Below are 12601 nucleotides of genomic sequence, written 5' to 3'. Positions count from 1 at the left end.
TTTTCATATTTTGTAATGGTATTTTTGTTACATTTTGGTGTTTGGCCTTTTGCTAATTAGACTAAATTGTATTTCTTTCTACTAAATTAGTAAACTATATTATGGTTTTAAAACTAAAGCTCCCTATATAAAATGACTCGTAGTTTTGATGTTCTATTTTGTTAAATTTCATTTACTAAATTAGTTAGGCTTTTGAAACTTGCTTTGACAAATCAGATCTCATTAATTATAAAATTCCTCTTGAATTTCGTTATAAACATTTAGGATTTCAAATTTAAATATATTTGTAGAGGTAGAGGACCAATTAAAAAATATATTTAAATGTTTAATAAAATCCAAAATAAATTAGGAAAATTCAATCTCAATTTTAGAATTTGAGTTGGGTTGAGGACAAAGTAAAGGGCATGTGGGTTCTTATGGCATAAGTGACAGTGCTTTTGTCTCCCCATTGTCTATTTTGTGTGCCATGTGTTCCATCTTAATCCCACTTATAATATAAACCCAACTTGTCTTTTGACTTTTGTATGCTTAATAAATAATTTTTTTTCTTTCCCTTTTATTTTTTTGAAGTAATTCACTTTTAAGACACATGCCATAATGAAATATTACAATTGTGCAGATCGTAGTGCTTGTGGGAGGAGTAAAAAAGCCAGGGATCAATGTAAAAGAAATTTAGTGTACTTGTTAAACACTCTCATTTGATGTCCTAGAGTTTTTTTTTTTTGGTTGCCAAATTTGATTTCCTAAAAGTTTTTCTTTTTTCTTTTGTTTGGCAACTCAGAAGGACTAATTTCTTTGGTCCCGAAATAACATAACAAGTTGGAAAATTTTGTACCATACACATTCTGAAAATATGATACAAATGGTTTTCCTTATTCGCATGATAGGAAAGTTTTGAAGATGTTTTAGTGCACATTATGAGCGTTCAGGGTTTAGGGTTCGAAATGAAAGTAAAATCTAAAATAAGATGGGAATGAAAATTAATTTCTTTGTTCTCTTGTTCTAAAACAATGTAAATTTATATTCCAAGAAAAAAAAAAAGGGATATATATCAATGGTATGGAAACACACAGTCCCGATCTCTTGGACCACAGGAGTCCAAAAAATTGTGGTCACCCATCGTTGGATATTAATCCAATAGTTCAAAAAAGTTTCTTAAAAGGAGTGCAAGAGTGAGTGAACCGTTGAATTTGCATCCAACGGTGAGTGACCACAAATCTCTTGGACCCCTGTAGTCCAAGAGATCGGGACTGTGGAAACACATTACACCCCAAATTTGTTTATAAAAAAAATTGTGAATATACTGAAAAAAAGTTATTGAGAAATCATTTGCTGCATTATTTTTTTACTCAAATAGAAGACAAAGTGTAATATTGAAAAAGAGTGAAGTTGGGCCAAATTGGGCCGGACCAATCGCAAGTGTCTCCGCCATTGTAGTGAGAGCTCCCAGTCCGATCCTCCAAGCCTTCGATCTACTTTTCCACAGTCCCACTCTCTCTCTTCAGAGCTAGAGAGAGAAAGAGAGAGATTCGCATACGCAGATAGAGACTAGAGAGAGATGTATGGATATAATATCGCAAATAAAATAATTGTTTTCATTTTTATTTTTTCTAATTTCTGCCTTTCATGGAAAGAGAGCGAAAGCTCTAAAAAGAGAAAGCCAAAGGTAGTTGGAGAGAGGGAGAGAGAGTGCCAAGGGTTTCAGTTTGGTAATGGTGAATTAGCTCTATAGCGCCTGATTGACGAAGAGGAAGAATTGGCCCTATACGAAGGACCTTAACACCAAACAGCAACAATCGCAATCAGAGAAGGGGCTCGTCGGATTTCCCTGTACGTTTCCTCATTGATGCTCTTCGGCGGTGGAGCCGATGGTTGGAAATGGATCGTGTTCGCGGAGGCTAGCACCGGCGGCGGCGGCGGCGGTGGGAGAAGCGGTTCGCTCATCGGCGCCAGCGTCGGTGGCGGAAGCGGCTTCTGGTCTTGGACTGCTCCCCCCAATGTCGGCTTAGCCGTCGCCGTCACGGCCATGGCCGGTATCGCCTTGGCCGCCACAGTCGTCTACTCTCGTAGGTAAAGAAAACAAACACAAATTCCCCAAAAAAACTGAATCGAAATCCCTAATTTGTTGTGAGAGGAAAACCCTAGATTCTTCGCTAGCTAGATAGATTGATAGGTAGACATTACACACATAGATGATTACGCATCAGAAACCCTTAATGAGAGCCCTACGGCGGAGTCACACTTCCTCTAATTCATCTCCACCGTCGTCAAATTCCACATCTTCACCGTCATCGTCGTCGTGGATTCATTTGCGATCGATTTTGTTAGTCGTTGCTTCCTCGTCTTCCTTACCAGTTTCCACTGATCGGTGAGTTTTCACTGTTCCTCATCTTCCCCCTATCTCTGTCCCTTAAATTTGGTCCCATACACTCTATTTGGTTACTTAGAAATCGTATGAATAGGCAGAAAAGCTGGAATTTTTTTTGGTTTCGTTTTCACATTTACTAAGCACCCAAACGGAGTTTAATCTTTTTTAATTTGGAGATGTGCTCCTGGATCCGATCTGGAAGTATCCAATTGATTCCTTTGTGTCCAAAAATGTCATGTTCAGCTATTTATTCCTCAGTCAGTCTTCCTTTACTACTCTCTCTGTGGGATTCAGATTCAGATTATTGCTTCGTTGCTATTCTATATTGGTCGGATCGAATTGTGCCTTTTGTACCATGCATTAGTTAAGGATATTTGGAAATGAAATTGGGTTCAATCAGGCATTAGCGTGTCACAATTTTAGAGGTCTCTGATTCATAAAAACAGTGCTTCTTAATGGGTTTCCTATTTAGTCATAAACCTTAAACTGTCCATCAAAATTATTCTTTCTTTTTTGGTGGCAATATTGTTCTTCATGCCTTCCTAGTGGACCTTATTTGTACTGATGAATTGCACATTGTTCTTTCCTAATATCTTCGTTTGTCATTTATATACCACTTTGGATTATTAGATACGTTTGTTTTAATTATGCTTTTTCCTCATATGAAATGTAATCACTTTTTTTTCATTCTTTTTTCAGGGGTAGTCTTAAATCACCTTGGTCCCGTAGGAGAAAAAAACATGCCCTTCTACCCAAACAATGGAAAAGTTTTTTTACACCTGATGGGAAACTCACTGATGGAGGTCTCAAGTTTTTGAAGAAAGTTCGCAGTGGAGTATGTTATTGACTTTTGTCAGACCTACTTTCTATTTTCTGTGTAATTGTTTTTAGGCGTTTCTCCTTGTTATTAATGTATGTGCAACAGCTGTTTGATATTAATCACTTACACTTTCTGATGCAGGGTGTTGATCCAAAGATCCGTGCTGAAGTGTGGCCATTTCTTCTTGGAGTGTAAGTTTTTTTATTTCTATGTCATTGCATTAATGTTTCAAGTTGTGTATGCTATATATAAATTAGTCAGTGTGAGATTTAGAAATCTTTTGAGAACTTCTTCCAATATTGAATATTAGTTTGCCTGGTCCTGGGGAATGCTTGGTTCCATGGACCCTTGCAGGTATTTGTTATGAATTATGATGAACTTCTCATCTATCACCCAGTTATACTTTGTCTTTTCTGGTGTGTCCATTTTCTGAGTTGGATTACATGCACAAAGAATAGAACCATCATAACAGTTGATTTTGTCTCTGGTTTCATTATGTACTTTCTGTGTTTATCTAGTGGCTGTGATTTGGTACACGAGGGACTGTTGAAATACCTATGTGTATGTTTTATAAGTTCCAGTATTTATTAAAGTCAATTATCATGGCAATCTGCATGTAAGTGCACGGTGTTAAGTTATGATGAGGATTTCTTTTTGTAATTCTTTTTTCATTATTTATCTAGCTTAGTCTGCTGTCTGGAAGTGTAGCCATATTTCAGACCTTTGATTCCAGTTTTTTGCATAAATGATAGTGGAGCCTCACCTCTATTGCCTTGTAGTCTCTCAAGAAAAATGACATTATAAAAGCTTTTTTCTTTGGCTGCGGGAAATTTTTGCCTGTGGATTATGGTGCTGGCTAGTTTAACATTCATTTGCTCTTTATCAACAGCTATAACGTGAACAGTTCCATGGAAGAAAGAGAATCTGTTAAAAATCAGAAAAGGTATTCATTCAGTTCTTTGGCTGCTTCCCATACATATGCATTGGTGATCATTATCAAATTTCTCTTGCTCTCTCTCTCTTACATTCTTTTATTCATTTGCAACGCAGAAAAGAATATGAGAACTTGCGGAAACAGTGCCGGAGAATTTTAACACATAGTGATAAGAGCTTTAAGTTGAAGGAAGCTTCTGGAAACAGTAGCACCGAGGGCAGTGGGGATTTCAGTCAAGTTTTAGATTCTTCTGGCCAAGGGGATGTTGCAAGTGCCAGGGAGTCCATTTCAACTGAGGGAGGAAGCCAGTTGGCCAAGGATCCTGATAAGACGGTTGGCCATCAAGGTGTTCAGACTTCTAAATCATGCGAAGGAGATGATGAGAAGAGTGGGGTCACCTGTGAAGATGCCTGTGCTGGTGGTGAGACAGAATCAACTGATTCTGATTCCTCTGAAGACGCTGATATCACCCGACCATTACTTGCCACTGAAGTAACTGGAGAAAATTATGTTGATGACAGTGCTAAGGAGAGCTCCTCTCCCTCCAGTATAGAAAACAAGTCCAAATTCCACACAGCAGAAGATTTTGCCACATGGCAGAGGATCATCCGCCTTGATGCTGTGCGTGCAAATGATGAATGGATCATTTATTCACCATCACAGGCTGATGTATCAGAGATCAAGGCACAAAGACTAGCTGAGAGTGTCGGGCTGAAGGATTACGATCACTTGGAGCCGTGCCGGATTTTTCATGCTTCTCGCCTGGTTGCAATCCTGGAAGCATATGCGGTGTATGATCCTGAGATTGGTTACTGCCAGGGTATGAGTGATCTACTTACTCCAATCATCTCAGTGATGGAAGAGGACCATGAAGCCTTCTGGTGCTTTGTGGGTTTTATGAAAAAGGCACGGCATAATTTCCGGCTGGATGAGGCTGGAATCCGAAGGCAGCTTGGCCTTGTTTCCAAGATTATCAAGTGCAAAGATGTTCCTCTCTACAGACACCTGGAGAAGCTTCAAGCGGAGGATTGCTTTTTTGTGTACAGAATGGTGGTGGTTCTCTTCAGGAGGGAGTTGAGCTTTGAGGACACTCTTTGCCTCTGGGAGGTAATGTGGGCAGACCAGGCTGCAATCAGAGCGGGGATCGCCAAGTCGGCTGGGGGGAGGATGAGACTAAGAGCCCCTCCTACCGATGATCTCTTGCTCTATGCAATAGCGGCCTGTGTGCTACAAAGAAGGAAGCTAATAATAGAGAAGTACAGCAGCATGGAAGAGATCATGAGGGAGTGCAATAGCATGGCCGGCCGTCTGGATGTTTGGAAACTTTTGGATGATGCCCATGACTTGGTGGTGAACCTTCATGACAAGATTTAGAAACACCCAATGCTAATGGTAGGCTTTGGTTTTTTCTTTGTTTCTTTCCCTTTTTAATTATTTTTAATTTGATGTTGCACCTGCTGAGGATCCCTTTGAAAGCAAGGATCTTGAGGTCATGTTCACACTGCTTGAAACAAGCATCTGATAGGCACTTTCTGTATTGGGAGTAAAATTATGGGATTTATATATATAAATGTATTGCCCGCACTCTGTGCTTCTGCAGAGTGACTGTGGCACAGCAATGCAGAATTAGTAATTCAGATCAACCTCACTCTCATTCATAAACGAATTTTCCACTTTTGAGTGGGATGATATTGGTTCTTTCACTCCCATTTTTCTTTTTGCCATTGGAAGGAAACTTTCAAGGAAGTGAGTGAAGTGTAACGTGTCTCAATTTACGATATTTATATATATATTTTGAAAATCGATCTACGTTTTGAAACTAAATAAATGATTTCTGACGTATAATATTTATAATATCGAGTATCAATAGGATTTGGTTTGAGATAGTATTTATATTTCCAACTTTAGCACAACACTCATCGCAAACAAGGTTGCTTTTACTAGTCTAGATTGAAAGAGTGGGAGTATATATATATATATATATAGTTTTCTGCTTCTTGTGTTGTGAGGGATCATTCATGACAGTGGCGTTAGTTGGAGTTGGAGGACTGCTTGTTGCGCTGGATGATGCCGTTAATGTTGCGATGGGCAGGTGGATTCTTCTCAATTTTAAGCCCCTCCTCAAAAAACTCAAATACAGACCAAGACCGTTTATCAACAGAGCCTATCCAACAGATATTTCCCGACCACGAAATAGACGAAGAAATCCAAACAACAACAACAAGGCTTGTTTTCAACTTATCAAAGCTTAGTATATGGTCTGATAAAAACAGCAACAAGATTAGTATATGGAGCTGCAAACGCACAGAGCTAATCCACGACATACAAACTAAACTAATAGTGGCACAGCACAACTAGTTATTTGGATTCGAACTCCGACTTGGGTGCAAAGTGGGAAGCATATCCACTCAAGCCAATATCTGCTCATTGTTTGTAATTGTACCAATGGAAATAATTACTGGGAATAAATATTGACAGTTTTTCAGGATTTTATTACTTTGTCTGATTTATTTTTTGGTGGGGAAGGGGGCTGACGGTGGGACGTGGGATGGGGTAGGATTTTTGTTGTTGTTAAATATTAAATTTTATATTGATGTTAATTATTGTTTACTTAATATATTTAATATTAAACAAATTGACGAAATTGAAGTTTAGGACTTGATTTGTTAACTGCTGCAACTACGCTGACGAAATCAAAAATTTTAAAATTACAGTGACCAAATTTGATTTTGAGCCAAATTCTAGTGACCGAAAATGTAATTAATCCTTATTTTGGTCTGTCATTTGGTTTGGAAAGTTATTACTTTTTTCTTAGTAAAGACATATTTTATGAAAGGATTAATTGCCATTTTGCCCTAGTTTCATAATGGTCAATCTACTACTTATACTATTTTTTTCATGGACTTAATGGCATTTGAACATTACTACAAGTTTTTCCAGCTATCATTGGATTAGAAAGAAAGAGGATTTGTGGATTTTTAAGCATAAACGATGTCGTATAGTACTTTACTTTTAAAAATATAAAGGAAAGCAAATCCTGGCCGCAAGATTTATAGTGGACAGCTAGGATTAAAATTTCAGGATTATTCGTATTCTTTACGAGTAAAGAAAAAACATATTTAAAAATTTAAAGATTAAAACGGTAATTTCTTTTGTAAAAGCTGGGAATATGTTCCCAACTTACCCATACATTTTTACTGTGTTAGTGAATTGGAAGTAAAAGTACGTTTATGACTTGGTTACTTTATTTATTTAACCCCTCCTTAATCCGTACAGCTGCGTAATTTTGATATTTTTTTTGGCTTCCCTCAGTCTTCGTCTTTGAAACAACCGGATCTCATCTCTCTACGACCTTTCTGTGTGTTCGCAGTCGGATCAATCTTAGAAATCTCATCACTCCTCCGATCTCACAATGTCCACGGCGCCGGAAGAACCCCAGTCCCAGAACGGACTCGAACCGGACCCGACGACAAATCCGAAACCCGAATCCGAATCAGAACCAGTGGCACAGCCTGAAGCTATACCAGAACCGGTGCCAGAGCCCGAAGCTAAACTCGAGCCAGTGCCAGAGCCCAAAGCTAAACCCGAGCCAGTTCCAGAGCCCGAAGCTAAACCGGAACTCCAACCTGAACCAGAAGCAGTGGTAACCGATGGTGCGGATCCGAAGGTGGAGGAAGTCGTAGAAGCCGCGATCCAATCGAATAACCAAGCAAGTGCGCATCCAGAGCTGAAAAAGGACGAAGGAAGCCGTACATTCACAATGAGAGAGTTGCTCGGTGGCTTGAAAAATGACCAATCGAACGACGTCGCTAATGATTCTAGCTCCCCATACAGTTACAGGTTTGCATTCCTTCATTTTATTGTTTCTGCATTTCTTTTAGGGGTGAAATTGTGCAAAGTTCTGTTTTTTATGCTTGAATTTCGGTTATATGTAGACAATTGCTCCAATTCGTAATGTTTGCCTGCAATACCCACTTTCGGGTTTTCTAAGACTGAAATTCATACAAAGAATGATATTAGTTTCACTTCAAATTGGTTATGGTTGATTAGCATGTAACTGTTTTTGACTAAATTTTTTCAGTTTTAGTCTTATATCAAACTATTATGAATGAAATTTGTGGTTGGGGCGGCAAAAATGTAAATTTTATATGGTCAGTGTAGTGGATGACCTTAATACTTTTTAACAATTTATTTACAACTTATTTGCCACCAATTTGTGGGTATGAATTGTATCAGTGAAGAAAGCCCACAGGAACAGCACTCAGAGCAGAACAATGCTGCAATGGAGTTGATCAATAGCGTCACAGGTGCCGATGATGATGGTCGGTCTCGCCAACGGGTTCTTACTTTTGCTGCCAAGAGGTACTGTCTTCTTTATCTTTTCTTCTTACTTGTCAGCTTGGTAGGTAATAGTATAATTTTATAATTTACTACCAAAACAAAGCTTGAGTTATTTGCTATGTGCACGATCACACTTCCTTTCTATTTTTTATTTTATGGAACTATGCGATGCTTGCAACCACAGGTTGTTTTCCTGTAGTGCTGATTTCCTGAAATTCCTTTTTGTATGTACATTGTGTAGGTATGCTAGTGCAATAGAGAGAAATCCAGATGATTATGATGCGCTATACAATTGGGCACTGGTTCTTCAGGTTTGAGATACTGTCTTGTTTGATTCCTGGTTGGATTTAGTTATTGTTTTGATAATTAAATTTCAACCAGATGGTTTTCTTTGTTTTTAATTATTTATTAGCAAGAGAGTTGTGAAAATCATGTTATTTTATAAGGGTTGGAGGCACATGATAGTAAGAACAATATGCTGGTTGAAACTCTGTATACTGCTATATGTGGTTTCCTAAGCTAGAGAACATCACTCATTCTACATTAATCAACATTTTCCCACTCACTCTACATTAGTCAACGTTTTCTAACTGGGTCATATGTTTGGAGTGAAAAAGGCTAAAGTTACCTTACATATGTTGACTCTCTCCTCCAATAATGTTCGCTTAGATGTTTCAGTTTCTCTATAAATGATTTCATAACAGGAAGTTTCAATTGAAATTCTTATTTTTAAGCACATTTTGTCTTCCTCTGAATTTTGCATCAGTGCGAATTACTCTGTTAATCAATCCTCGTTTGGAATGCAGGAAAGTGCAGATAATGTTAGTCCAGATTCTACTTCTCCTTCTAAAGATGCTTTGCTTGAGGAGGCTTGCAAAAAATATGATGAGGCTACTCATCTATGCCCAACACTTCATGATGTATGTTTGCATATCCTTTGTCAATATAATCTCATTAGATGGCCAGCGAAATTAGTGATCTCAAAAGTGCTATCATTACTTGATAATTTCTTATTAATTATATCACTTGTGTGAAAATAATGTGTTATCATTACTTGCCAGGCTTTCTATAATTGGGCTATTGCTATCTCTGATCGGGCAAAAATGCGTGGTCGTACAAAGGAAGCTGAAGAACTATGGAAGCAGGTTAGACTACAATTTCAGTACTTCAGCCTTGCAAGCGATACAGAGTCTTAGAAAAGGTTCTGCTCTTGTTAGTTTCTTCTGCCGCTGTTGTGGCAACACTGAGACTTGGCAACTGGATTCTAGCACTTGGAAGCTGGATATGCCTCTAATATTCAAAAGTGAATAGCATTTAATATGAATAATCTGCTACTTCTTATCTGCCTCATTTGTTGTAACGTTAGGACTTAAGGACTAGGTGATCTTTATGAGCTTTAGGAAATTAGGAACTTAGGAGTCTATTACTTAAAGCAATTTTGTTTCTCGTCAGATATGGCGGTGCTGTGCTGGCATCACGTTGGAATAGTTCTCATTTCCCTTCAAATCATAACCAATTTGAGTTCTTTTTTTCTGTAAGAAAACATAATGTCAAGAGGGTGAAGTGATTTTTACCATCTCTTAATTTGATTTGCAGGCTACAAAAAATTATGAAAAAGCTGTCTTGCTCAACTGGAACAGTCCCCAGGTATGGCGCAAGAAATTGTTGTATTAGGCCTTTTCCAATTTCTTATGATATTCTGAGAAAACCAACTTCTTGTACAGTTTTTTCCTCTTATATGACTGTTCATCTTATTGCCATTGACTTTGAACCCTCTTCCAGAGAGAGGGAGAGAGTAATGAAGTCCTTCTGGCCAGATGAAAGGAACACAATGTAGTTGTTTGCCACTTGTTTCTTTGTACTAACTCCATGTTATATCTTTCAGGCACTTAACAACTGGGGACTTGCTCTGCAGGTATCTTAAGTTGCATTAGTATTGGCTTTTAATTTAGCTTCTTTTAGAAGAAAGAAAATCTTGTTGAATTTTCCCCTTGCTCAGCATGTATTTATGTTCTATGTTACAAACTGCAGTTTGACTTTTTTCTTCTTTGATTATGCAATTTAGGAACTCAGCGCGATTGTTCCTGCACGAGAAAAGCAAACAATTGTGAGAACTGCAATTAGTAAGGTATTATGGTTGTTTGGAGACATCAGAATGATTGGTTGAATTTGGTGGGAAAACCAGAAAATTAATTTCATGTCTGAAGTGTAAGTTCCTCATTTATACTGCCATGACTTATTTCACTTTCCTCTGTTGCAGTTCCGCGCAGCTATTCAGTTGCAGTTTGATTTTCATCGAGCAATTTACAACCTTGGAACTGTATTGGTTAGTTTGTTACTCATCCTTAATAATTTAGGATAATGCAATACTCCATAAATTAAAAGGATCAGTTTCCTCTATACCGGGTAACAAGAGATCACTAGTTATTTTATCTAATAATCCCATGTAACTTGAATCACCAAAACTTTTCTTCTTCCTACTTTCAGTATGGATTAGCAGAGGACACACTAAGAACCGGGGGATCTGGCAATCCCAAAGAAGTTTCACCTAATGAGTTGTACAGTCAATCTGCCATCTACATTGCAGCTGCACATGCTTTGAAACCAAATTACAATGTAAGGATCCCATGGTTTTCTTTCTCAGTCAACTTCATTTGATATTTTCTCAAAATAGAATACCCAATTATACCATAGAAGGAGAAAACAACAACACTTAAGTTAGAGAGACAGGGGATTTGCTTAATTTTATTTTCCCCTTGATGTTTAAGGATGTGAACTTTGATTGTTCATGCTAAGTTTTTGTGTTTAATTACTTACAGGTTTACAGTAGTGCCTTGCGGCTGGTGCGATCCATGGTAAGTACTAATACCAATTTCTGCCATAAACTCTCTAGGCTTTTGGATAAATAATTTTTGGTGAGTTATGATATTGGTGTCTAGCTGTTCTCCATGAGAAATGGTCCTTATTATGGAATTATACATGATGTGCATACTCGTTTTGGACATCACCTTTGGCTGGGGATGATGCACATGTGATTTAAGCTAGTCATTCAGTCGCATAGCTCTCAGTGGTCGCACTTTGATGTCGTTTAGTTCTTGCCTTTTTTTTTTTGGTTGTGTATATGTTCTAAATAGAACTCAATCTTTGCAGCTTCCTTTACCTTATCTCAAAGTTGGATATCTTACTGCACCACCAGTGGGGAAATCAATTGCACCTCATAGCGACTGGAAACGATCACAATTTGTTTTGAATAATGAAGGGCTTCAACAGGTAATTCTTTATCAGTTTTTTTATTGTATTAAATAAAGAAATATGATGTGCACAGTGAATCTCAGAATTAGGTGTGCATTTTACTTCAGGTATATTCTTTATCTATTTGTTGTTATATGTGTTCTTTATATTTATTTACTTCCATTCAGCAGGTTAACAAAGGTGAGCAAAAACAAAGCATCTCTGGCAGATCAGGAGAAGCAGCTATAAAAGTTGATGTTCCAGATATCGTTTCTGTTTCATCATGTGGTGATCTGACTTTACCACCTGGTGCAGGCCTCTGCATTGATACAATTCATGGACCTGTCTATCTGGTAAGGAACACCTTTTGTTACAGAGAAATCCTTTATATGAGTAGAATGATGATTAGAAAATGTCAACAAATCATTAAAATTGTATTGGCATTCTGTCAAGTGCATAAAAAGGGGGCAGAAAACATTGCCTTTTTATATTAAAAACCCATTCTAATGTGAATGTTCAACCTCCAGGTTGCTGATTCATGGGAGTTCCTTGACGGATGGCTTGATGCAATCCGTTTAGTTTACACAATCTATGCGCGGGGTAAGAGTGAGGTTCTGGCAGGTATTACAACAGGCTGATTTTTTATTTAATTTTTTAAAAATGTATCACCAGTTCCATGATTTTGTTTTGAGTGACGTATAATTTTTGTATCGAGGATGACTTGTTCAAATAAAATCTGTATATTATAAAATTTGGATACGTTCAATACATTTTTTTCTCTGAATGGTCAGATTATTTTACTCAATTGGTTGTTCTTTCTATCTCTAGAAAGCTAAAAGGAAAACTGGCATTTACATACAGTTGCAACTCTTTTTATCTCTCTTTTGATGTCTGCATATCATCCTTT

General features: G+C 37.7%; 2 protein-coding genes across 5 annotated transcripts; both read left to right on the top strand.

The window, feature by feature from the left end:
• The first annotated feature begins 1479 nt into the window (after nt 1-1479).
• LOC110758913 (Ypt/Rab-GAP domain of gyp1p superfamily protein) lies at nt 1480-5765 on the top strand. Of its 3 annotated transcripts, XM_088253434.1 has the most exons (6): nt 1480-2070; nt 2222-2368; nt 3068-3203; nt 3330-3379; nt 4078-4131; nt 4239-5765. In XM_088253434.1, the coding sequence occupies exons 1-6, from the start codon at nt 1847-1849 to the stop codon at nt 5494-5496; spliced, it is 1869 nt and encodes a 622-aa protein (XP_088109560.1). In that variant the 5' UTR covers nt 1480-1846; the 3' UTR covers nt 5497-5765. The 3 variants fall into 3 exon arrangements, with proteins under 3 accessions (XP_088109560.1, XP_021816577.1, XP_021816578.1); XM_021960885.2 differs by lacking the exon at nt 2222-2368 and having other exon boundaries at nt 1483-2070; XM_021960886.2 differs by having other exon boundaries at nt 2070-2368.
• A 1643-nt stretch (nt 5766-7408) lies between these two features.
• On the top strand, nt 7409-12499 carry LOC110758925 (Tetratricopeptide repeat (TPR)-like superfamily protein). 2 transcript variants are annotated; one of them, XM_021960900.2, is made up of 14 exons: nt 7409-7962; nt 8359-8484; nt 8705-8774; nt 9270-9383; nt 9525-9608; nt 10060-10110; nt 10349-10378; nt 10529-10591; nt 10724-10789; nt 10951-11079; nt 11283-11318; nt 11614-11733; nt 11886-12047; nt 12222-12499. In XM_021960900.2, exons 1-14 carry the CDS (start codon nt 7535-7537, stop codon nt 12330-12332), a joined length of 1590 nt encoding a protein of 529 aa, XP_021816592.1. In that variant the 5' UTR covers nt 7409-7534; the 3' UTR covers nt 12333-12499. The 2 variants fall into 2 exon arrangements, with proteins under 2 accessions (XP_021816592.1, XP_021816591.1); XM_021960899.2 differs by having other exon boundaries at nt 11883-12047.
• The last annotated feature ends 102 nt before the right edge of the window (nt 12500-12601 follow it).

Source organism: Prunus avium, chromosome 5, assembly GCF_965620075.1.
Source record: "Prunus avium chromosome 5, drPruAviu1.hap1.1, whole genome shotgun sequence".
NCBI classification, from domain to species: Eukaryota; Viridiplantae; Streptophyta; class Magnoliopsida; order Rosales; family Rosaceae; genus Prunus; species Prunus avium.
Note: the sequence above shows the minus strand (reverse complement) of the source record. Positions and strands in the feature narration are given on the sequence as shown.